Source organism: Nymphalis io, chromosome 18, assembly GCF_905147045.1.
Source record: "Nymphalis io chromosome 18, ilAglIoxx1.1, whole genome shotgun sequence".
NCBI classification, from domain to species: domain Eukaryota; kingdom Metazoa; phylum Arthropoda; class Insecta; order Lepidoptera; family Nymphalidae; genus Nymphalis; species Nymphalis io.
Genome location: NC_065905.1, coordinates 3112581 through 3139700, shown reverse-complemented (window position 1 = coordinate 3139700; position 27120 = coordinate 3112581). Strand labels below are relative to the sequence as shown.

The 27120-nt window shown below is 34.6% G+C and overlaps 2 protein-coding genes across 3 annotated transcripts in view; one reads left to right on the top strand and one right to left on the bottom strand.

Annotated features, from left to right (window-relative positions):
* Window positions 1–2: 2 nt before the first annotated feature.
* Window positions 3–8259, bottom strand: LOC126775515 (centromere protein J). The gene is made up of 3 exons (XM_050497510.1): window positions 4948–8259; window positions 755–959; window positions 3–477 (listed from the first exon to the last, which is right to left on the bottom strand). The coding sequence occupies exons 1-3, from the start codon at window positions 8157–8159 to the stop codon at window positions 346–348; spliced, it is 3549 nt and encodes a 1182-aa protein (XP_050353467.1). The 5' UTR covers window positions 8160–8259; the 3' UTR covers window positions 3–345.
* A 581-nt stretch (window positions 8260–8840) lies between these two features.
* LOC126775516 (nardilysin-like) overlaps window positions 8841–27120 on the top strand; it is a 22378-nt gene continuing 4098 nt past the window's right edge. Inside the window, exons 1-14 of one of the 2 annotated variants that reach the window (XM_050497511.1) lie at window positions 8841–9087; window positions 9800–10010; window positions 15203–15343; window positions 15443–15611; window positions 16065–16273; window positions 17151–17321; window positions 18449–18570; window positions 19557–19677; window positions 20516–20593; window positions 21710–21850; window positions 22369–22498; window positions 23549–23807; window positions 24667–24801; window positions 25709–25757. In XM_050497511.1, coding sequence (XP_050353468.1) covers window positions 8849–9087; window positions 9800–10010; window positions 15203–15343; window positions 15443–15611; window positions 16065–16273; window positions 17151–17321; window positions 18449–18570; window positions 19557–19677; window positions 20516–20593; window positions 21710–21850; window positions 22369–22498; window positions 23549–23807; window positions 24667–24801; window positions 25709–25757 — 2175 coding nt within the window. In that variant the 5' untranslated portion in view covers window positions 8841–8848. Of the gene's footprint in view, window positions 9088–9799; window positions 10011–14998; window positions 15018–15202; window positions 15344–15442; window positions 15612–16064; window positions 16274–17150; window positions 17322–18448; window positions 18571–19556; window positions 19678–20515; window positions 20594–21709; window positions 21851–22368; window positions 22499–23548; window positions 23808–24666; window positions 24802–25708; window positions 25758–27120 lie in introns of those variants that run through there. The other variant, XM_050497512.1, reaches the window with a different exon arrangement.

Sequence of the window (27120 nt, the reverse complement as noted above, 5' to 3'; positions counted from 1 at the left end):
ATTAACTACAACCCAGTTACTATACTAAATAAAATATTCCTTTTTCTAATTGATACTTGAATTTTCTAATTGCCTTATATATTTTTTCATGTTTTTTCAATAATATCTGTCATTTGTTACATCATTACCTAATAATAATGGATGTTATTCTTAGAATTCTTTCCTTTTCGATCCATAAGTAGAAAACCCATTAAATTGGCTTTGAATTACATCTCATACACATTTTACAATCCATAAGCAAAACAAATCGTTTCTTCAATGTAGTAATCAGTTTTGTTATAAAATATATTTTATTTTCAAGTATAAAAGGCACATAAAATCACAGTAAGCAGCCAAATTTGATACTCAACCAGGAGCAGAGTCCATGATAAGATTTCCATGTTTATCTTTAATTCTTATGCGGCCAGATGCATAGCGTGTCTCTGCTGTGCCATCATTGTAGACTAACTTAACGCTGCCATCAGGAAATTCACGACGCTGAAACATATATCGAAATATAAATATATATTATTTAGCTGTGGTTCGACATAAACACAATAATAAAATAAAACAATATGATAACCATATTTTAATACAAGTGTTTTGTAAACATTGTTGTTGTTTTTATTTTGGTGGTCAGTCAAAGCAAATTGTTTTTGATATGAATAAATAAAAAATATACATAATATTTTAAAAATAACTTTTGTATCCTCTTTAATTGTTAAAATGTTTTCGAATTTGATTAAATTGAGAATACTTTAAATCTGAACGGTACCTTGTGATCCTTGGCATGAACTTCTACTTGTCCATTAGCAAAGACAATACGTTGTTCACCATTAGCGGAGACAGTCAGGGAAGCACCATCTGGGAAACGCCATTCTTCGCGTACATGTTCATTCTTAGGGTCATAATATCTTATGCTTCCATTTGGTAGTTTAATTTCAGAAGAGCCATCCTTATAATGTTTCTCGACTTGACCACTGCAAACAATTATTTAATTGTTATAGAAGGTACCGTAATAACTTGTGTTTTTCGTAGCAACCTGTGATTGTCCCACTGCTGGGCTAAAGGCCTCCTCTCCATTTTTTGAGGAGTAGGTTTGGAGCTTATTCCACCACGCTGCTCCAGTGCAGGTTGGTGGAATACACATGTGGCAGAATTTCAGTGAAACTAGACACATACAGGTTTCCTTACGATGTTTTCCTTCACGGTAAAGCACGAAATGAATTATAATAAAAAATTAACCACATGAAAATTCAGTGGTGCTTGCCCGGGTTTGATCCCATGATCATCGGTTAAGATTCACGCGTTGTTACCACTGGGCCATCTGGGCTTTTCTATCTTCTATCTGTGTTTTTCTATCTTAACATAGTTATAATTCGTGATGGAAGTATATACGTGATATGAAATGATTTTTTTGTTGACATTAATATAAATAATTATTCCATCCTGTGGTATTGCTATGTATGTTGCTCGCGTCCGTAGGATTTACCACCTTTTCCTAGGCCCACCCTACACGTGCCCCCTGGGTGGTACCAAATAAGCATCAACGCCGAGCAACAGGCGGCGGTTAATTAACCTGTCCACTGGTGAACCACAGGCCAAGGAGGACTAAATTACCTATTTAACCTTATATCACATTTTAAACCTTCTAATAGTGTGGCCATGTCGCCTTGGGAAAGTGTCATGAGTACCTCTTAAAACAATGGAAATATGACTGACAAGAATTTTGATTTGTCATGTGACCCGGCTAACACCCGGCGCTCGCAGGTACCCGGGCCTGCGAGTGTGAAATATGCTACCGAAGACAGCGCGGGAGTCGGCGACCAGGCCCCCGTGACAGTTAATGCTACTGGCAGCAGCACGAATAAAAAACTCACACAGCAGGCATTCCATCCAAGCATCATAAGACCGAGATCGTCGTCAAAGGGAAATATTAGCACTAGTGACTCAAAGAATTTGCTTATCGCGTCTCCAGCCAAAAATACTACAGCTGACGACTCCAGCAACGTTTGCCCTCCCCCCTGGTAAACAATACCCACAGACCGTCACCTCAAAAGGAAAAGATTATCTAATAGCCCGCCACACATTCAAAAACTAGATCGACCAGATAAAAGAACACAAATAGGAGTCAACACTTCTAACAGATACTGTGAATTACCTGTCGATCCAACGGAAGATACACCCAGTCATCCCATAAAAACTAGCAAACCACCACCTATTATATTGTATGGAATAGAAGACCTATCTAAATTAACAGACTTATTAAATAAGACTATACCTAGTAGCAAATACTTCTATAAAATCATAAATAGAGACCAGCTAAGAGTGATGACACAATCAACCGAAACATACAAAGACCTAAATTAACTCATCCGTACTAATGGTCTCATCGGTCACACTTTCACCCCGAAGCAAAATAAATGTGACCGAATTGTAATTAAAAATCTACATCACACCACCCCTAAATCGGCCATAATACAAGAAATTGAAAAAACAGGGAACAAGGTACGAGGTGAAATAGTCTACGCAATATTCAGAAAAAACAAACAGCCTCTAAGCATGTTCTTTGCAAATATAGAACCCAGTCCCAATAACATAGAAATAAAAAATATAGAATACATATACTACACGAGAGTTAAGATTGAAGACCCAAGGAAATCTACTGAAATTCCTCAATGCACCAGGTGCCAACAATATGGGCACACCAAAAACAACTGTATGCGCTCATACAGGTGTAGCAAATGTGCAAAGGGACATAAAACTACGGACTGCCCAAAAAAGGATAAGACAACGCCAGCCACCTGTACTCTTTGTCAGGGCGATCATCCAACTAATTACAAAGTCTGTCAAGTATACAAGGAGATTCGTGCCCGAAAAATGGCACATGTAATAAACAGGAAAGCCCCACCAGATAACAAGAAGCCCACAAATAAATTTACACCATCACCTAAAATAAGCGATTTCCCTTCGCTAAAACCGCGCAGCTACACTAGACAGCAATCTACCAACAACCAGGAAAGAGACACCGGGTATACAAATGATAACATAATCAACACCGCAAATAAAGACTACTAGAATAGAAAAACAGAGAATACACAATCTCAATCAACAAGTTCACTAGAACAAATTATAATAAAACAATCTGAGAAAGTAGACATCCTCATACAACAAATAGGTACCCTCATGGGTCTCCTAACGACGCTTATAGCCCAGCAGAAAAAAATGAAATTCCTGCGGATTGCGGCATGGAATATAAATGGCTTATCCCCGAATAAGCAAGAAGTCGAGCTATTCATAAACCACAACAAAATAGATATTCTATTAATCTCTGAAACACATATGATTGACTGTTCTTTAACCAAAAAACGGCATCGTCCTGCTGACAATCCTCTTCAACGCAATATTGAGATTACAATATTTCCCAAAGCTATGGAAAGTGTCCATCATAAATATGGTTGCCAAACCAGGAAAGCCTCCTACAGAAGTCACATCATATAGGCCAATAAGTCTTCTCCCCATACTTTCAAAAGTTTTCGAGAAAGTGGTCTTAAGACGTCTTTTTCTTTCTCTTAAAGGAGCAAGAAGTGATACCAGACCACCAATTTGGTTTTCATGCACACCATGGAACGACAGAACAAATACACCGAGTAGCACATACAATACGGCAAGCGATGGAGAGGAAAGAATACTGCTCAGCTGTGTTCCTTGACATACAACAGGCCTTATATCGCGTGTGGCACAAGGGCCTCCTCTGTAAGCTAAAGTTACACCTGCCAAATAGTGCGTATACGGTTTTAAAGACTTATCTACAAAATAGAATGTTCCAGGTTAAATGCAAGGATTCTTTCTCATCTATCCACCAAATAGAATCAGGAGTGCCCCAGGGATCCGTCTTGGGTCCTATTCTATATACGATCTATACCGCCGATCTACCTACCTCTGAAGAATTGATGACCGCAACCTATGCAGATGACACTGCAGTTCTCTCCTGTAATGAAGACCCGAACATAGCCTCTACAAAACTGCAAGAACACCTAGACAAAATAGAAGTATGGCTAAAGAAGTGGAGAATCCGAGCCAGCCCAGCAAAATCAGTTTACATAACGTTCACTTTAAAAAGAGGAGACTGTCCACCTTTGACACTCAATGGAAACGTTTTGCAAAAAAAATACGACTGTTAAATACCTACGTATGCATCTAGACAGAAAACTTACCTGGCGAGATCACATAAAAGCTAAAAAGGAACACGCAAACAAAAAGTTCAAAAATATGTACTGGCTACTAGGCAGGAAATCAACACTGAGTCTCGAAAATAAACTTATTATATACAAATGTATTATAAAACCAGTCTGGACGTACGGCATAGAACTCTGTGGATCGGCAAGTCACTCAAATATAGAAATCCTCCAGCGCTACCAGAACAAAGTGCTAAAGGTCTTAAGCAATGCACCATGGTTCATACTGAACAAGAAAGCACATAAGTAACTGCAAATACCTACAGTTAAAAAAAGAAATAGAAAAGTCTTCTTTGGCCTATAAGCAAAGACTCGAAGGACACATCAATCAACTGGCTATGAACCTTTTAAATACAAACGACTGCACATTTCGACTAAAGAGAAAGCGACTGGCTTCGATCTGATCACTCTTAGAAGTGAATAAAGTAAGATATGACACATCATTGGATGTGCACTCTCAAAATTGAGAAAAGCTTACTCAACAAATCTGATTAAAACCTAAGGGGTTGATTTCAATTAAAAAAATAAATCCTGTGATATTCTCAATGGACGAATTAAGCTATATCATTAAAAACTAAAATCAAGGTTGATTTTAAATCATATGATAAAATTCACAAACGAAAAAGTTTTGTTTAAAAAGGGCATGGACAGAGTTTTTTTTATACATTGACTACTGTTAATAATGTACATTTATCAAAATAATGAAAGCAAATATATTTATGAAACTTACTCAGGAAACTCCAATATTTCCAGTCCATCAGGATGTGTAGTATGAAATGTTTTTGTCGCTGCATAGAAATATTTAATTCTACCTTCATTATAAAAGTTTTCTTTGATGTCACCATTGTAGTACAAAAATTTGCTATATTTGCCATCGGCTGACAACATCTTAACGTTACCATTTGGAAATCTAAGCTCTCTTGTCCCATCTGGCTTCCTTATTTCTGTTGGATTCAAATTTGTCTTCGATAAGGTTGTTTTACTAGACATTGGCTCTGGGCTAGGAATAATTCTATCAGAATATACTTCTTTATTTATAACAGTTCCATATTTAAGACTGGAAGACGAATGGTTGCTCAAAATGGAGACTGGTGATTTATTTCTATTATTAGTATCTATGTGGTTGTCTGATGTGTGGTCATTTTCGCTGAAATAGTTTGTAGGTGATTTTGATTCTTGAGATAATCTATTATAAGGCATAGAAGGTGATTTAGAACTTCTAGAATGTGACTGATTTATGGGTTGTGTCTTAGTTGTGAAACATTTGTCTAATGATTTCAATGAAGAGCCCTTGTTAGATTTTTCAATAAAATAGTCACTATTAGACCCAGAGAGCCTATCCAAGTTTTCAAACTGATCTGACCTATTAGATGATTGACCTTCCAAAGAAGTTGATTTAAATCTGTCATTATATAATTTTTCTAAATTGTTTTCTTCCTCACTATCAGAATTGTTATTTGATTGATCAGAATTACTAGAATTGCTTTTATTATTACTATTATCATTTTCCATATCATATGAGTTAAGACAATCAATTTCATCATTTAGTTCCATATTTTTATGTTTATCACTAAGTGAATCTTTTTGACTGAAATATTTGGCATATCTGGAAGTAACATGCAAGTTTGGCACACTTTTTGCTCTCAGTTTCATTGTACCTTTTGCATTAGGAAAACTTTTCCTTACTCTACTTTGTCTCTCAATTTCGAAAGCCTTATATTTTATGTTAGGATCTAATTCTACATCTGACATAGTGTCCTTGGAAGTCATAGTAGAAAGTTTTTTATTTATTTGCTCTAGATATTTTAGATTAGTTAATCGTCTTGTTATATCGTTACTATGTTTTATTCGTTTGTTTTCTTTTTTAAGTTTTTCTACTTCATCTTCAAGATTCTTTTTATCTTTCTCTATTATTTTTATTTGGTTACGTAGTCGAGCGATAGTAGATGTAGATTTGGCATCTTTTATTCTTATTTCATTTTTCAAATCTTGAATTTCTTTTTTCAAGTTGATTATCTCATCTTTTTCTTTTTTATTCAATCTACCTCGCATTTCTCTCACATACCTCTCATATGTTTGCTTTTGCTTATTAAGTTTTTCTTTTTCTTCAGCTAAATAATATTCTGATAGAATTTTTTCTTCATTAAATTTTTGTTCAAATGTGTTTTTTTCTTCATATAACTTTTGACGTTCCATATCAACTTCTTCTCGCATTTTAGTCAAGTTGGCATTTTCTTTTCGAAATGTATCAATTTCATCCTCTAATTCTTTAAGTCTATCTTTTAAAAGCTCACTTGTGGCTATTAACTTAGCATTCATCTCTGCCATATTAGAATTCATTGCTTCATTTTCAGCTGTCAGTGTGTCATTGTGACATTTTTCTTTTTCTTCATTATTTTGTGTGTTAGTCTTAGATCTTTGTGTTTTTTTAATATCACCTTTTTCGTGGTTTTTATCTTCTTTAATGCAACTTACTGATATATTTGTTTGTGTGGTAGTTTGGCATGAACAGCAGGTGGATACAGAACAGTTTTCACTGCATTCTGTACACTCACTGTTACATGTTTCAATATCACTACATGAGTTATCATTTCTATTTCTGGAAGTTATATCTGGTAATATATGCATTAAATTAGGATTTTTATTTAAACACTTCTGCATAACTAGAGGTGTGCTCTCACCTGAACAATCCATAGTGCTCTTTTTCAAAAACCGGTTGAAGAAAGAATTATCTATACTAAAACTGTCATGAGTGACTTTATTCTCAATAAGTTCAAACAAATTCTGTTCGGCGATTTCCCTATCCTGTCTTAATCTGGATATATTCTCATTGGTACTGATATCGGAGATTGTACTTTTGGCTGGGGATACAAAATTTTTATAATACTCACTTTGCTTTAATTGTCTCAAGAAATCATCCTGTTCCTTGGTAAACACGGATGCCCATGTTTTGCCTTGACCTGGGCGTAGCGGATGTTTTAGTTTAGGCATACTAATAGCAAGTGTCTCTATGTTAGGCTTAGAAGATGAATGATTAGCAGATGTATTTGGTGTTTGTTCATTTTGTTCGGTTTCCGTTATTTTTTCTTTCGGACTTGGAGCAGATTCAAATTTGCTGTTGGTTTTCTTAAATGAATCAAGGGGACCCTGTTCTTTTAAGCCCTTAGATATTGTATCCTTGTCTAATATTTGTATTGAAAGGTTATCATTTTTAGAAAGTTTTTTATTAGGTTTACTGTTAACTGCTTTGGTGGCTGTTTCATTGCCAGATTTTTTTCTTTTCCAGGGTAATGATTTTGTATTCTGTATGACTAAGTCATTTTTCTGGATTCCAAATCGGCCCATACCTTCACCTTTCCTAAGAAATGGCTTTTTGATACTTTTTTTTTGGTGCAAATCAGTAGGTACTTCTTTCATAACATTTTCCTCATTCTTTAACTTTTCTGCAATTAAAGTTTCAAAATCCTTTTTTGGAGACAGTATAGGCATTTCATCCAGAGATATCTGTTTTTTTGAAAGGTTTTGTTCAACGATATTATGAGATCTTTCACTATCCAGTCTAGGAGAACTAGAATTTCTTGATGAAACAGAATTAGCAATAAATTCAGATTCCTCAGATAAATTCAAAACTGAAATACCTTCTATAACATTTTGCAAGTTACCTTTTCTTAATGATGGGGTTGTGTTTGAGTGAGATATTTCATTAGTTTCTTGAGAAGACTGTAACAAGCTTCGGAAAGTATTATAACTTGTACTATTACTAAATTGACTAACGATTTCAGTTATGCTAGAAGTTATTTCAGGAGAATTATCGTACTGTAGACGATGCTTTTGCAATTTCCCGCGTTGCAAAATTTGCAACTGCCTGAGTACTTGCAGGCGATCTAAAATTTGTGATGGAGATATTGAAACATCACTTTCGGAGTATGACTGGTCCATCATTTTACACTACTATTACGTATTCAAAATAACTCGTTTGTTTAAACCATAACATTTAATTCTATTGTGCCAACAGATTCATACACAACAAATACAAATTTTAAAGTGAATATTTATTATACCAACAGAACAGTACATTTTAAATTGCTGTCAAAATAGAAGTTAAGAGTTGCCACCTTCAACATGTTGACCGACACAGACAGAAAAATGTTTATAATATTATATACAATAAAAAAAAATATTAAAAAAATAATAATTTGCAATCTTGAGAGATAATTGTATTATGCATTTTATTTGTTAGTCCGTAACCATTTATAAATCTAAACTTACCTTTTTAGTTTGAAAATAAAAGCGTCAGGCGTTTATTAAAAAAATTGAATAAAAATATATAAAAAAATATTTATGATTTACAGTTTCATAGTAAAAGTGTAATCACTAAGGCTTGTAATGTGATTAGATTAATTATTATAGATTACGGTTACAATGCGTAACTATCGATCAAGATTAATGTTGATTATTCTAAAGAGAGCGCGTGGGAATGCTTTGATGCACTTACTTGATTTCCAAGTAGTTTTACTTAATTCAATTTACAATTTGTCATGTGTATGGATCCCATTATGTTAGCATAGAGAATAAAGAAGCAAACGATTGAAGTAACGGGCTGTCAAATGAATTGTCAAACGAACCAATAAATGTCAAAATTTTGGTTCACATTCATTCAATTTCAAATAACTTCTGGTTCTTTACATACAAAACACACACTGACCAAAATGTCTAAGAGAAGTAGTTTTCACAGAGCTCCAAAATTTAAACCTGAAGTAAAAGCCACAAACAACCGACCTAAACACTCGGTTACTATGTCCAGTAGGAAAGAGAAAGTGCAGGTTCTTCCTGAACCCATCAAGTCTGTGTCTGATAAGAAACTTTACAAGTAAGTTCGATTTTTTTCTTTACTTAATGACCCTTAATAAAAACGCATGAATATTTAAAACTTATCTAATTTGTTTACAAAATAAAATTTTGTGCTTTTTCTTAAATTTTATTTGAATTTAAGTAACTTTGTGTATATTTTTTTGGGGAGCTAAACTTTACACGCACTAGAAATACGAAACTAGTATATTATATATGTGTAATGTATAAAAAAATTGATCTAAATAAAAGGCAATTTATATAACTAGTATTTAATTTTGCATTTCTATAATCAGCTTATACTTCATTGAGATGTTTTTGTTTTAATTTTCTCCATTTTGGTCTACATACTTTGTACAGTTAAAAGTTCTCTCACACTCACACTTGGCCAGAGAAATATTTTTAATTGAATAAATAATAATGCTACCATAGTATCACAATCTATTTCATTGATAGATTAACTGAGTTTATTAAGTCATTTAAATCATATGAAAAAACTTACTACTTACCGATTTTCAAATAGACTAAATTTAATTGTATATAGTTGATTATTTATTTAATTTGTGAAAAAGATAATAAACTGAGTTTCATGTCATATATTAATATATTTAGTATACTTATTTGAATAAAGTAAATTTTGATTCATTCCTTTTATCAAATTAGGAAACCTGCATAAAACTTGATACTTTGACATGTTCATATAGTTAAGATGTAACAAAAAATGTATATTTCAGAACAATTAGGCTGGAGAATGGCCTTACAGCATTGCTCATATCAGATCCAAGTCGGCAATTTGTTGCCGATGAAAACACTTCAAGTGAGGAGGAGACAAGTGGTTCTGATGACAGTTCAGGACAAGATAGTGATGGTAGCAAATCAGCTCAGTCAGCAGCCAGTGATCAACATGGCAGCAAAAAGCGAGCAGAGTTTGATGAGGAAAAACTAGTTAGTATATTTCATTATATTTATAATTATTTATATGTTTTTAATAAAATGGGTTAATCTTAATAAAAATCTAAGAACAATGTGTAGGGTATGTATTTAATTTTTTTGATAGGTAAAATAATTTCAATTATAGTTTAAAAACCTAAACTATAATTGAAATTATTTTTAGATTTTTTAAATTATTTATAGATTATTTAAAGAGCCGAGATGGCCCAGTGGTAAGAACGCGTGAATCTTTACCGATGATCGTGGGTTCAAACCGGGCAAGCACCACTAAATTTTCATGTGCTTAATTTGTGATTATAATTCATCTCGTGCTTTATGGTGAAGGAAAACATTGTGAGGAAACCTGTATGTGTCTAATTTCACTGAAATTCTGCCACATGTGTATTCTACCAAGCTGCATTGGAGCAGTGTGGAGGAATAAGCTCCAAACCTTCTCAAAAAGAGGAGAGGAGGCCTTTAACCCAGTAGTGGGGCATTCACGGGCTGTTAGGGTTAAGGTTAAAAACCTAAACATTATCTTTTGTCAGTATAATGTATAGAACTCATCAAAACAAACTGAACAAAGTCAATCTAGTAGCCATTGAAGAGTCCCATTAGCCACCTCCGGACATTATAGTCAGATCAATTATACAAAATTATTGTATTCTAATCTCAATTACATAGGCTTGCAAAGTTTAAAAGTATGTAAAAGTTTATTCTAAAATTTGATTATGTACTATCTTCTATTATTCAACTACATATAGTGAGGTTAATTGTGTGTAAAAAATTGGTTTAATTAAATTTAAGTGGCAATACAGATACATTATAAAAGTTTAATTATGACTGCATTAGGGTATTATAATGTAATCTGTATTATTTTGATAGTCAATATGAACGGGCCGGTTGGCGTAGTTGGTTGATACTTGCCTTTCATGCTGAAGGTTGTGGGTTCGATTCCCACCCAGGACAGACATTTGTGTGCATGAATATGTCTGTTTGTCTTGAGTATGGGTGTAATTATCTATAAGTATGTATATACAAAGTAAAAAAATAAAAAAAGTTTACTACACTAACGCACTATAATAAATATAATCCACTACATTCTATTTCATGAAATAGTCTGTTTTTATTTGAAACAGTAATAATACTGTCTCAGTTAAATGTATATTTTTGGCCTTGCCCTAGTGATAGTCCAGTAGTTAAAAAGCGTGAATTTGAACCGAAGATTGCAGGTTTAAAATTAAATATGCGAAAATGTTTGACGTTTTAACCGACTTAAAAAAAGAGGTTCTCCATTCGAATCGTCTATATGTTTTTATGTCCACGATTTTCTCAAAAATTGTCTCAGATGAAACTTACGTGGGAATCAAAAAATAATTTTGTTTTAAATTATCCATGCCGTCTGTGCTAAATTAGTACCACGACGAAAGTCATACTCGAAAAAAAAACATACAATAATGGTTTTTCCACGGTCACAGAGACATCAATATCAAAGAGAAATCAAACGACAGAATTAACCAGTTTTTATTAAATAAAACATATGTTATTATAGGTTTCAAATTCTAAGTAAAATAAAATATAAAGTCTATTAGTATTAAAAATCAGCAATATTATAAGTAGGCAGTTAGGAACATTTAATTGAAATTTTGTTACTATGTATATTTAAATGTGTTGCAAGAATGACCATGATTTAAATAGCTCTTTTTATACATAAATAGCATTGTCTCAGTTCACGGTCAAATTCATTGTTATGGCTGTAGACTTAACGTTAAAAATTTCTAATTAACTAAATACAGTAAAATAATGTTGTTTTTAAATATACATTTTAGTCCTTTTACTAGTGATGGTCCAGTAGTTAAAAAGCGTGAATTTGAACTGAAGATTGCAAGTTTAAATTTAAATATGACTGAGATGATAAAGTGGTTAGAACGCGTGAATCTTAACCGATGATCGCGGGTTCAAACCCAAACAAACGCATCATCAATCAGTGCTTTTTCAATGAAAGCGTTTGTATTTTGAAGTATGCAATATGAAAATTTGTATGTCATTATATACGAAGTCGGGTTATGTATAATCCTGTACAATGAAAGAGGCTACTTGAAAAAAATATGTTTATATTTTGTAAAAGGAAAATCGATTAGAAACAAATGAAAACTATATTATAATATTTTTTGTGGAAATATGCACTCACAGTGTTTTATAAGTAAAATATTATTACGTGATTCGTTTGTTACCTACAATTGAAATAGACCGAGACAATGTTGATGATGTTTGCGTTTTTTATTATCGATTTTGTAAATCAAACACGTATTATTGTGCAACGTTACATTGTTGTAAAAAGCCGAGATGGCCTAGTGGTAAGAACGCGTGAAACTTAACCGATGATCGTAGGTTCAAACCCGGGAAAGCACCACTGAATTTTCAAGTGCTTAATTTGTGTTTATAATTTATCTCGTGCTTAACGGTGAAGGAAAACATCGTGAGGAAACCCGCATGTGTCTAATTTCATTGAAATTCTGCCACATTTGTAATCTACCAACCCGCATTGGAGCAGCGTAGTGGAATAAGCTCCAAACCTTCTCCTCAAAAGGGAGAGGAGGCCTTAGCCCGGCAGTGGGACATTAACAGGCTGTTACTGTTACTATTACATTGTTTGGTTCAACTACATATTTATTCGTGTTTATTTTATTATAAAACAACAGTTTGTTTCTTAAATTGTTTTGATTGTTAATTTTATCGTCTCTATGTTTTCTAAGCAAAGTCGATAATAGGGTTACCAATATATATTGCAAATTAATATTCGTACACGACTGCTCAAAACAGGAGTGTAATGTTTTTAGTAGAAGTAAGTAATACGCCTAAGTATTGATAATAATAATATTTATCACGTTTATCTATTAAATCCATTCCGTTGCATCTAAATATAGGCTTAGAGTACTTCCTAAACTAAATTTAAATAAATTAATCTGTTCGTACTTGACAATGGTGCATGGTACGAATGTGTTATCGATAATTAGCAAAGAGTACATTGGAAACTTAGCTCTTAAATTTGTTTGAACGTATTTACTGTCTGTGATGTATTTATTTGTTATTGAAAATTGGTACAGTCTGGTAAATGGGTCACTTAATGATTAGTGGTTACTACCGCCCATAGACACTGGATGATATGATGATGGATATGAACCGTATGAAATATTAATCATCCCCTTATAACGTTGATTCGCTGCCAACCTTGGGAACTAAGATGTTATGTCACTTATGCCTGTAACTACTGGTTCTGTCAACCTTCCAACTGGAACACAACAATACTAACTATTGTTGTTTGGCGGTAGAATATATGATGAGTGGGTGGTACCTTCCCGGATCTACCAACAACTAAATTATGTGTCTTATATGATATAAACATTACTTTTCTTTCTTTCTTTATAAAGTAAATAGTCGCTGGTTCGTTCCGATGCTAGTTTAATTCAATTTCTAACACAATCAAGACAGACATTTAACTTTAGAGATAATAATAATAATGAAGAGTTTAGAAAAGAGGCCGTTTAAAAAAATATTGCGTTAGATGACCGTTTATTGAGCTATTATACGTCTTTTACGGTTCAGTAAATTTAACGCATCTGAAACCGCACGGAGTATCCAGTAATTGATATCAATCAAAAGCATTTCTAATAACAAATGAAATAACGAATATAATTGATTTTATTCGTGTTAAGTGAATGTTTAATATTCCTATAACACCGTGCTAACACTTTGACAGGATTGTCGGCACAGACGCAATATATTTAGAATGATGAAGAACAAGTTTGAACATATATCTAGAAAGCGATGCAAGATATTGTTCAGACAACTTTCACTTGACACGGTATGAGGTGTTAACACCGATTAGCCAACTTTTACTACCGGCTTATTAATATAGAGTACCATATTAACATATCATTCGTTCTTTCGTTCATTTGTTCAATAAACAATAAAAAAAATAGAATTGTTTATGGTTTATGTAATGTAGTACGAATATGCTTTTGGATTCATTTTTTGAATTATTATATAAATGTCGTTGTTGTTTATTATAATTATATTAGTAATAAAAAATAATTTGTGTAAGTTAATAAAGTAGGTATATATAGATTATAAAGTAGGTAGTAAATAATGTTGCTTATTTAAATATAATTGAGATAAATTCTAATTCTTAAGATAAGGTTGAAGACATATAAGTAACTATCAAGAACGAAACGTGTGCATGGAGACAAATAAATATACCTTAAACAAAATATAAACGTATGTATGGAATATCCATATGTTAAAAAAATGTAAAGTAATAGCCATAGCCTTTGAATGTCTTACTGCTGGGCTAAGGTCTCCTTCCCTTTTGAGGAGAAGTTTGGAAGCTTATTTCACTATTCTGTTCCAATGCCGATTTTAGGAACATATGGCAGAATTTAAGTGAAACTTTACACATGTTTTCTCGCGAGGTGAATTATAAACACAAATTAAGCACATGAATTTTCATTAGGGCTCGTCTGGGTTAGAACTTGCGATCATTGGTAAAGTCAATTTACGCATGCTCACCTCCGGGCAATCTATAAAAAAAAAACATTTAATAAGAAAATAAATGCTTGTATAAAATTTTGTATACTTAATGTAGATATATTTTATTGTCACCAGAAATGTGTGAAAAATTTTAGTCATTTTCAATCAAGTTTGTAAAAACATTACTCGGTAATTATAACCTTCAAGGCGTTTGTTGGATTTAAATTACGATGCGGTCTACCGCTGATGTTATTAATGCATTATTTCCTTGCGTTGAAATGGTATTAGTTGTAATATTCAGGAATGTTTTTTTTTTTTTAAATGATTTTGTATCTGTAGATTGTATTTATTTATTTATGCTTTAAATGTAGTTATAATATAAAATACAGTCCAAGTCCACACACTCATCATATATTATACCGCCAAACAGCAACTTTTCGTTAGTATTTTTGCGTTCACGACGAAAAAAGGTGTAACATCTTGGTTCCCAAGGTTGGTGGCGCATTGGCTATGTATGGAATGGTTAATATTTTTTGTATCGCTGCCAGTGTCTATCAGAGAGTGACCGCTTACCATCAGAAAGCCCATTTGCTCGTATGCCTGTTTAAAAAAAATACCAATTCCATAATCAGTAACGTCTTAGGTCTATATAAAGGTAAAGTCGTTTCATTTTCCAGGCGGCATGTGCGCTTTCTGTAGGAGTGGGCAGTTACAGCGACCCTCCCGAAATTCAAGGTCTCGCTCATTTCGTTGAACACATGGTCTTTATGGGCAGCGAGAAGTATCCCAAAGAGAACGAGTTTGATTCTTTCATTAAGGTGAGATTGGAAACTAATTTAATAAAAATTATTAAATAAAAATGTATCAATTTCCATCATGTTAAACGTAAAAACGAATTATAATCAATTTGAAATTAGAAAAAAGGCGGCTCGGACAATGCGTCAACTGACTGCGAAATTACAACGTTCTACTTCGAGATTCAAGAGAAGCACCTGCCTCAAGCAATGGACATTTTCAGTCAGTTCTTCGTCAGTCCACTGATGAAGAAGGAGGCCATGCAGCGGGAACGAGAGGCCATACAGTCAGGTATATATATAAGATACTTAAAAATGTAATCAAGAGATTGCTGTATCATTATATATATAATATAAGGTATTCGCGGAATTGGATCAGTCTAATTTTACTCCTATAAATTTGCAATCAATAAATTTTATTAAAAAAATATTTTTAACGTAATCTTTCTATATCTATCATTTTATAAAAAGGTCATTTATCAGTCTGTTTTAATTTGGCATTGTATACATTCTCGTTATTTATCGCGTATTATTATCTCATTGCAAGTTTTATAAATTTCCCATCTTATCCCGAGTAGAAGTCGAGGGTAGCAAGTCGTCACTGTGAACTGCCGCCAGTCAGGCCTCTGCGATCTACTTGTTTTTCATCTTTCGAACTTTTTATCGCCAATCTAGAGGAGCTAACCTAGTCGGGGATTGGGGCAAGCGAATTGTAACGATAATATCGGACGGGTGCCGCAAACAGAATTCGCGATCGCGGCGCCGTCGGACTCGAACCGCAAGGACCAGCTGCTGTCCAGCACGTTCCCGGCCGGCCACCCGGCGCGCACGTTCACGTGGGGCGACGAGCGCAGCCTGCGCGGGCGCGTGGCGGGCGACGAGCGCCTGCACGCCGCCGCGCACGCCTTCCGCGCGCGCCACTACAGCGCGCACCGCATGACCGTCGCCGTGCAGGTGAGCGCCGGCGGGACACGTGGCGCGGGGAATAGAAAGGAGATCGACTTTGGAGGGAATCCTCCTTGGTACATTCTTGCATACTCCACGTTTTTCTTTCCCGAATATCTTGTGATAATAATAACTTCCGCGTTGGTCTAGTGGCTCGATGTGAGGCCACAGACCCAGAGGTCCTGGGTTCGATTCTCAGGTCGGGCCGATAAAATGTTATTGGGTTTTTCTGTCAGAAAATTCTCAGTAGCAGCCCGGAGTCTGGAAGTTGAGAGTGTTCACTCCTGTGCCTCGGAAAGCACGTAAAAGCGTTGGTCCTGCGCCTGAACTCTTTCCGATCGTGTCGGATTGCCGTCCCATCGGAGTATGAGAGTTAGGGAGTAGAGAGTGCACTTGTGTTTGCGCACATACTTGTGCTCTATAATATCTCCTGCGTAGTTGACTAATCTCTCTTGAGATTGGTCGCCGTTGCCGAAATCGGTCTGGAGGACATTAATATTATTATCTTGTAATATCACTAAAAATACTATTCCAAATTGAAAAAGTGTAAATGTCACTTTTAATAGAAACGGCTAAAAAATTTACATTCATTTATTTTTGATAACTATCTATTAATACTGTTTACGAGGAATCAATTGACGTTTCAATTTTTTTTTTCAGATTTTTTATACATAAGTGATTCCTGTGTGTTATTTTCTATATTCCTTTTTAAATGCTTTAACTTATACTGACTTTAGTAAAATTTTTTATTGATTCGCTACTTTTATCATTTTAAATATCATTGCATTGTATCCACACTAAATAATACAATTGATATACGCGAAAATACTTAATTAATACCTTAATATGTACTATGTAAAGTTAAAAATGTTTAAATTCCTTTCAGGCTCGTATGGAACTATCAGCTTTGGAACAATACGTCGTGAATACATTCGGACAGATTCCTACAAACAAATTGCCGCCCGATGACTTCACCGAGTTCGCCTTCAAACCAGACATGGTCACTCCGGAATTCAAAAGTCTGTACTACATAAAACCCGTCAGCGATACGACTGAGGTAATTAAATTTTAATATCAAAAACCTTATTAGGATAATAAAGTAACAGCCTGTAAATGTCCCACTGCTGGGCTAAGGCCTCCTCTACCTATTTGAGGATTCAAATAACAATAACATTAATTATTTTATATAAATAATAACTAAGAACAAAGACCAAGTAAAACTACAAATATTATATATAAAATCTTATATATAACGCCGTAATTGCATGTCCGAAGCATCGAAACTTCGCGCCAAAAAGTAATATTCAGCCTCTGTGACGGGCGATCGTGCGCTTTCTTTTTTTTTTACATTTCATGCCACAAGGTATTGTTACATCCGGTTAAATTGTTTAAAATATCTATCAATTTAATATCGATTCGTTAAGCGGTATAGAAATAGGCAGCACCACCGTCGTCGTCGCTGCAGCACCGTCTATGGCGAGTTAGCTCAGAACTCATAAACGTAATATTTTTGTACATTATTCTATTCTTACAGACCAGAAGTGAAAATAAATTTTAAAAAGGATACTTTATAATTAAAAATAAACAAATAACAATAATATTAATTAGTTTAAATTAAACAAAAACCAACTTTAACGACAAATAGCCCTTGACAACGTAAATTGTAATATTCTTCTGTGCCGGGCGATGACGCGCTTTTCTTTTTTTTTAAATACAATCCTGCTCAAGGAATTGATACATTCGGTCAAGATTGTTAAGATTATACCATTGGTAACAGGAGTAGAGATAAACAAAATTTAGATTTACATAAAACAAATGCGACTTGATAATAGCTAAACAATGTTTATACGTATTTCCCGATAGGTACAATGTTGGTGTCTTAAAAGCCAGAGTAAACAGGTCTCTTATAGGCAAGCGTGCTACATCTTAGACCGTGTCGATGCTTAACATCAGGCAAGTCAACGGTCAAACGCTGGCCTATTAATTGTAAAAAAAAAAAATACGTTCATATAACTAAAATATGATTTAATTTAATTAGTAAAAAGTAACTACTGAGTTTCTTGACAGTTCTTATTTGTAGCTCGACTTTTGCAAAAAATGGTTTTTGTAAATACTTGGATTGTGTATATTTAGTTTTTATTTAAACTTTAAGCACTTTGCTTTAGAGTTCGTTTTACTTTGCAGGTACATTTGACGTGGTGCATGCGTTCGTTAATCTCCGAGTACGAGTCGAAACCACATCAGTACATATCTTACTTACTGGGCCATGAGGGCGAGGGCAGCTTACTTTCGTACCTAAAGAACAGGTAAGATGATTATTAAATAATTTCTAGCTCCGTAACAGCCTGTGAATGTCCCACTGCTGGGCTAAAGGCCTCCTCTCCTCTTTTTTTTTTTTTTTTTTTTAGGAGAAGGTTTCGAGCTTATTCCACCACGCTGCTCCAATGCGTGTTGGTGGTATACACATGTGGCAGAATTTCAGTGAAATTAGACACATGCAGGTTTCCTCACGATGTTTTCCTTCAACGTAAAGCACGAGATGAATTATAATCACAAATTAAGCACATGAAAATTCAGTGGTGCTTGCCCGGGTTTGAACCCACGATCATCGGTTAAGATTCACGCGTTCTTAGCACTGGGCCATCTCGGCTTTTTCTAGTTCAATCAGATCTAATCAGTATATATATTTTTTAATTTTTTTAAAAATAAAAACAGGTTGTGGCAAATTGGCCACTTGATGGTAAGTTGTCATCACCGTCCATAGACATTGTCACTGTAAGAAATATTAACTATCCCTTACATAGTAAATGCCCTTGTGCCTGTAGTTACACTGGCTTACACAATAGGGAACACAAAAATGTAAAGTATTGCTGTTTGGCGGTAAATAAAATGTAAAATTTGTGTCGTGCCGGTTGGCGTGGTTGGTGGATGCTTGCCTTTCACGCCGATGGTTGTGGGTTCGATTCCCACCCAGGACAGATATTTGTGTGCATGAACATGTCTGTTTGTCCCGAGTCTGGGTGTAATTATCTATATAAGTATGTATTTACAAAAAAAAAAAATAGTATACAGTATATCAGTTTCCACAGTACAAGCTCTGTACAAGCTTAGCTTGGGATTAGATGGCCGTGTGTGAGGAATGTCCCCGATTATTATTATAATTATAAAAATAATAGTAAATACAGTATTAGTTCTCCACAAAAACAAGATCTCTTGTTGCAATAATAAAACAAAAATAAAGAGAGAAAAAAGTTGAACGTTATTGTATAGCTGAATATTATTTCGTTCACAGAATTTGGGCGCTTGGTATATACACGGGTAATTCTGAAAGCGGTATCGACTATACATCTATGTACAGTCTCTTCTCGATACAGGTTGTGCTCACTAAAGATGGATTGGAACACGTTGACGAGGTATGGCCTTATATACTACATAACACGGTAGATGCTGTCTTGTTTACGTATATCCTAAATGTAGGAGTTAGTACATACTTACTGGTGGTAGGGCTTTGTGCAAGCCCGTCTGGGTAGGTACCACCCACTCATCAGATACTCTACCGCAAAACAGCAATACTTGATATTGTTGTGTTCCGGTTTGAAGGGTGAGTGAGCCAGTGTAATTACAGGCACAAGGGACATAAAATCTTAGTTCCCAAGGTTGGTGGCGCATTGGATATGTAAGCGATGGTTGACATTTCTTACAATGCTAATGTCTAAGAGCGTTGGTGACCACTTACCATCAGGTGGCCCATATGCTCGTCCGCCTTCCTATTCTATAAAAAAAAAAAAAACATAAAGGAGTTCACTTGGTTTTTGAAATTAAATTCACCGAAAAATATATTCTAGGAGACTAGTACAGAAAAAAAATTAATAAATTGATAATTGACAAACAATATTACTATTGCTGGCTATTTTGTTTTTATTTGAACACTTTATAATTCAACACTAACCGAAATTTATTAATGCAGAATTATAAGTAATTTTGACACTTTCATACGCTGAAATCGCTTACAAAAACGCTTACACGTGTTAACTGGTCAACCGATCATTATGTAATTTTGCTTACACGTTGTCAGCTACAGAAAAGGGCATAGATTATATAACACTTAAACACCCCCCCCCCCCCTTACACGTAATGTGTGTATGTGTGATTAACATATAATACAATAAAGATTATTAAAACATACAGACTCATATACATAAATCACGCTATTATTAAAATTAATCATTCCTATTATGTCTTTGCTTTCAGGTTCTAGAAGCGATATTTTCTTATATCAATATGTTAAAGAAAATCGGACCATCAGAACGTATATATAAGGAATTAAAAGTAAGTAAATTATGAGTAAGTAAACGTAGTCCATGTCCCACTGCTGGGCAAAGTCCTCTTGAGGAGACTTGAATGTCGAAGTGCCAGAAGTCCATCTGTCACGTGCAGGTTTCCTCACTAGGTGTTCCTTCATCACTGAACCCATAAACACAAATGACGTAGAACGTGATAACTCGTTGTGGTGCAAAGATTTAAATTGGCAGTCGTGGGATATTCTCCCATCCATTGGCCCATCTACCTTTCAATACTAACTTGCTAGTGTTAGAAATTGTTCTAAATTGGTCGGGCCAATGAAAAGAGTATCACTGAAGTGGTAAACACTTCACTTTCATTTTCCTTCCCAAGTTTCGATAACTTTCCGTCTTAACGAAAAGCGCCACGGGATCGCTTGCGCATGCTACCGCGACGCTCCGACGAAGTTCCGATAACTTCGCCAACATTCAAAACGCCAATTTTTTGGATTTCGAATCCATAATGAATTCGAAATTCAAAATTCATTATTCAAGATCTTGACCAATGGTATCGCGTCAATTCGATGTTAACATTGTTTAACTTAACTCTTGTGGTTAAAAAGGTTATAAAATGCTTTTTCTGAACACATACATTATATAATTAATATGAAAAAATTAGGTATTAAGTTTTTTATTTATAAATATGGTTTAGATTTAACCGAATCCATAATGAATTCGAAATTCAAAATTAATTATTCAAGATCTTGACCAATGGTATCGCGTCAATTCGATGTTAACATTGTTTAACTTAACTCTTGTGGTTAAAAAGGTTATAAAATGCTTTTTCTGAACACATACATTATATAATTAATATGAAAAAATTAGGTATTAAGTTTTTTATTTATAAATATGGTTTAGATTTAACCGAATCCATAATGAATTCGAAATTCAAAATTAATTATTCAAGATCTTGACCAATGGTATCGCGTCAATTCGATGTTAACATTGTTTAACTTAACTCTTGTGGTTAAAAAGGTTATAAAATGCTTTTTCTGAACACATACATTATATAATTAATATAAAAAAATTAGGTTTTAAGTTTTTTATTTATAAATATGGTTTAGATTTGTTTAATTTGTAAGATCTTTTAATTTATCAATTGCAGACGATAGAGGAGACCAGTTTTCGTTTCGAGGCGGAATCTCAGCCAGCCGACTACGTGGAGGCGTTGGCGGAGAACATGCATTTCTTCCCGCCCGAGCACTACATATCCGGGGATAAGTTGTACTACAAGTTCGACCCCAAGGTAAAGTTGAGGGAACAAAAAGAGAATGCGTTCCTGACATGTCTTTGATCGAAAGAACGGTGTACCCGAGTTGGCGAAGACACTACGATTCAAATGTATCCATTACAATCGTTTATTTGTCCTACTAATAAATAACATCATTAAAAACTATATTATTATGCCAACTTTAAAAAAAAAAAAAAATGAGTTATTTTTTCTATCCATACAACGCTGTTACATCGACTTTTTTTTTTGTAGAATAGGAAGGCGGGCGAGCATATGGGCCACCTGATGGTAAGTGGTCACCAACGCTCATAGACATTGGCATTGTAAGAAATGTTAACCATCGCTTACATCACCAATGCGCCACCAACCTTGATAACTAAGATGTTATGTCCCTTATGCCTGTAATTAAACTGTTTATGTTTGTAGCGTATCACAAGTACGAAGGCGCATTCTCTAAGCGTAATATAGTTGAAGCGGCGTATTGTTTCTAATAAATTTAAAATGTACTTTAATTTCATAACGCTTGTTGGCAGAGAATCACGGAGTTGTTGGACTGTATGAGTGCGGATATGGTCAACATCATGATCCTCTCCAACAAGCACTCCACGCCCATTCAATACGACGCTAAGGAGGAATGGTTCGGCACCGAATATAAGAAAATTGGTAATTCTTAAATAATATTAAATACTTCTATACCAATCGTAGGACTAGATATAAACAAAACTTATATTTACATATTCCATGCGATTCACTAATAGCTCTCCTATATTATGAACGACAAACGGTCCTTGATTAATATATACGTATTTATAAAATAACACTATTAAACTTAACTTATATATTCTACTTCAATTTTATAATAATAATAATATCCTGGGACATTTTATTTCTTATTTTCCCAAATTAAACTTGTACAGAGCTTGTACTATGGAAACCAGACAACTGATATACTACATATAATATTTTTCTTTTGTAAATACATACTTATATAGATAATTACACTCAGACTCAGGACAAACAGACACGTTCGTGCACACAAATATCTTTCCTTGGTGGGAATCGAACCCAGAACCTTCGGCGTGAAAGGCAAGCATCCACCAACCACGCCAACGAGCCGGTTATATATATTTATGTCTATTGTATATTTCAATTTTATTTCTATAGTTCCCATAACAACTTCCGGAATTTATAATGATTATCATAGATAATCCAAGATCGACAATGTCGACCAATGAAAATATCGTGTCGATTCAGTTAAAGTTGCTTATTAGACTTTACTTCTCTTGTGGTTGGAATAGGCTACAAATAAATATTAATAAAAAAATAATCATTGCAAGACATATATATACATATATATATATATATATATGTAGCTGTTATCATTGCAAGACATATATATATACATATATATGTCTTGCAATGATAACAGCTTGGAGTTAGTATGCGTCGATTTTCATATGGAGTAGATAAATAGAATTATATCTGATTATTACATGTATATTTGTAGTTGTGGATGTATATAGAGTCAAATATGATGCAAAAGAGTGACTTTTGGATTTCTTGACGCTTCTTCTCGATAGAATTTATATTCCGAACCAGTGATAGTTTCATATTTAATTTAAACTTTTAAAATGATAATTCAAATCTTTAAGATTGTTTTTAAAATTTTATTTTGATAAAATACTAATATTTATAATTGTTTTTTTTTTTTAGAAAAACCAAAAGAATGGCTAGAAAAATGGTTGAACGTTGAACCCTACAATGATTTCCACTTACCGGATAAGAATATATACATCACCACAAACTTCGACCTCATCCCCCCCGCGCCACCGTACCTCGAGGTAGCTGAGAAACTGGGGGTAGACCTCAAGAACAGTTCCGTTAAAGATATACACAAGAAAGTGTCTTCGAGCGAGAGGGACACGAAAGTATTGACGCAAGGGGACTTGATGGCTACCGTTAATAACTTTAGGTATATCGAATTTACATACATAATTTACAATTTAGTGGTGGTAGGGCTATGTTCAAGTTCGTCTGGGTAGGTACCACCCACTCATTAGATATTCTACCGCAAAACAACAGTACTTGGTATTATCGTGTTCTGGTTTGAAGGGTGAGTGAGCCAGTGTAATTACAGGCACAAGGGACATAACATTTAGTTCCCAAGGTTGGTGGCGCATTGATGTAAGCAATTGTTAACATTTCTTTCAATACCAATGTATATGGGCGTTGTTGACCATTTACCTTTAACCATTTTATGTCTAAATAAAAAACCATTTCAAATAGATGTAGTTAATTTAATTATTATCGCGTCAAGAGAGATGGCTAGAAAGATCAACTGCTTGGGCCTGATAGATTAGCCTTTTTTACAAGAATTTATTGTGGCTTAGTTACTTATAAAGTTGCATGTCTCGAGCCCAGGATCTCAACCTCAAGTTCGATATTCAAATGCTATGTTCTGCCAATAAAAGTTATTGGGTTTTGTTGTCATGAAATTCTTAGTAGCAGTCTGGACTTAGGAAGGTGGCAAAACTTAACACGAAAAAGGGGTTATAATATCAGCTCTGTATGATTCCATGAGTGAGTGTCCATCCCAGTGTAAATTGAATAATAATTTCACAATATTTTTAATTATTTTAATGATGATAATGTATTTGTGTGCACTTGTAATATTTAATAATTAACCGTATTTAATTATTACTTATTTGTGATATTTCATGATTATATATTAGTGGAACATTTATCGAAAAAAATTTCAACCTCTATTTAACTGTCTATCTAATATTGGTTGTCCTAAATAAATAAATAATGTAAAAATATATGTATTCCAGGTTAGATCAGCCCAACCTGCTGCGCAAGAACCGTCACATGGAGCTGTGGTACAAGCCCGACTTCAAGTTCCGCCTGCCGACCGCGCTGCTCTACTTCTACTTCATCACCCCCCTCAGCCTGCGCTCGCCAAGGGAGTTAGTATTCTATCTACTATATTATTGTGCAGCACTTATGGTTAAGCCGAGATGGCCCAGTGGTAAGAATGCGTGAATCTTAACCGATGATCGTGGGTTCAAACCCGGGCAAGCACCACCGAATTTTCGTGTGTTTAATTTGTGATTATAATTCATCTCGTGCTTGACGGTGAAGGAAAACATCGTGAGGAAACCTGCATGTGTCTAATTTCACTGAAATTCTGCCACATGTGTATTCCACCAACCCGCATTGCAGCAGCGTGGTGGAATAAGCTCCAAACCTTCTCCTCAAAAAGAGAGAGGAGGCCTTAGCCCAGCAGTGGAACATTCACGGGCTGTTACTGTACTGTACTTATGGTTATGTTTTTATGTGGAGGAGACGCTGGAAAGTTTGTACTTGAAATTGTTATCTACTAAAATCCCTGTGATGAGTTCGTTTTGGAGATGTCATGAGATCGTTTTCATATGAGGCATCCATCCCCTCCATTGCCGTACTTATATTAGGGGGAGAAACTGATATCACATTCATTATTATTTACACTGTCAAAGCGCTTGATGGGACTTTGTGTGAGCCTGTCTTGGTAGGCACCACATACTCATCACTAATGCAACTGCCGAACACCAATGCTTAGTATTGTATTCCTGTTTGAAGGACCAGTAAGTCAGAGTACACGCACTATTTTTTTTTTATGTATAGGCAAGCGTTTTACTGTTATCACACCTGATGGAAAGTAAAGATACAGTCTAAGGTGGAGCGCGCTTGCCTACAAGGGACATAACATCTTAGTTACGAACGTTGGTGGCGTACTTTATCCATTTACCCAATGAGAATGCTTTTCCGCATAAAATTCAAAATATTATATGTAATTAATTATAGAAATTCTAATTATTTATACTTACGTTCTAGGGCGTGTCTCATCGATCTTTGGACTGATGTCATGCAACAAGGACTGAAGGTAATTCTTTTAATTGTGTTTAGTATAATTTTACATACAAGTTTAAACTATAAAATCGGCGAAATGACATGTTTCAAATTAAAAAAAAAACATATTTTTATACCTATGTATAGAGTAAGTAACTGCCTCGTTGGTCTAGTGACTTGATGTAAGGCCGCAGACCCAGAGGTCCTGGGTTCAATTCCCAGGTCGGCCAATGAAAAGTTATTGGGTTTTTCTATCAGAACATTCTCAGTAGCAGACCCGTGCCTCGGAAAGCACGTAAAGCCGTTGGTCCTGCGCCTGAACTCTTTCCGGTCGTGTCGGATTGCCGTCCCATCGGAGTATGAGAGTTAGGGAGTAGAGAGTGCACTTGTGTTTGCGCACATACTTGTGCTCTTTACTTGGAGATATTATAATATCTCCTGCGTAGTTGACTAATCTCTCTTGAGATTGGCCGCCGTGGCTGAAATCGGTCTGGAGGACATTATCATTATTATTATTATAGAGTAAGACTGAAGGCATTCGACGCTTAACTTCTTGTATGTCTATTTTTGTCTATGTAAATAAGTAATTATAATTATGTGTGAAAAATAGCAAGATATATCATTCGTTTTGGATGATTTATTCATTAAAAAACTCATTTGGTACTTTTCCCTACACTAGACAAACTTTAATGTCATTTCAACTCAAGGTCAAAGTTGTTACTAGACCCCCCATCGCGTTTTTGTGTCTGTCTGAACGCGATACACTCGAAAAACCACTGATCGGATTTTGATACGGTTTTCACCAATGGATAGAGTGATTCACGAATAAGGTTAATGTGTTTGATTCATTATTTTCATCATGAATGAATGTAACGTTTGTGTTACCAGTATATGTACAAGGCATAGACTGAAAAGCAGCCTAGCTAAGACTTACGACCTTTTCACCAAATTATCAAATATCATATTGTTAACTCTTTTTTATGGTTTTGTACCTTAATTTTGTCTTTCTCTTTTTGGTGAATAAAGTTATTTATTATTATTATTACTGTTATTAATAATACCGTTTCGTGTAATTCGGCTGAAATATGATTCGGCCGATGATTGGTGAAAATGTCTTTAAAAGTCATGCAGTCTGGGAGCTTTACTGGCGTGGGTCGTATAAGGCAAAATAGTTATATTACGATATAAATATTTTAAACAGATCCTTATTCTACCCGTGTGAAGTCGGGGCGGTTGACTAGTGACTATAATAGCTTAGACTATAAATAAAAAAATGTAAGAGAAACTAAACTCATGTTTTTATCAATTGCTAATGTTATATGATATAATTATGTTTTTTTTTATATAGAAGGCGGACGAGCATATGGGCCACCTGATGGTAAGTGGTCACCAACGCC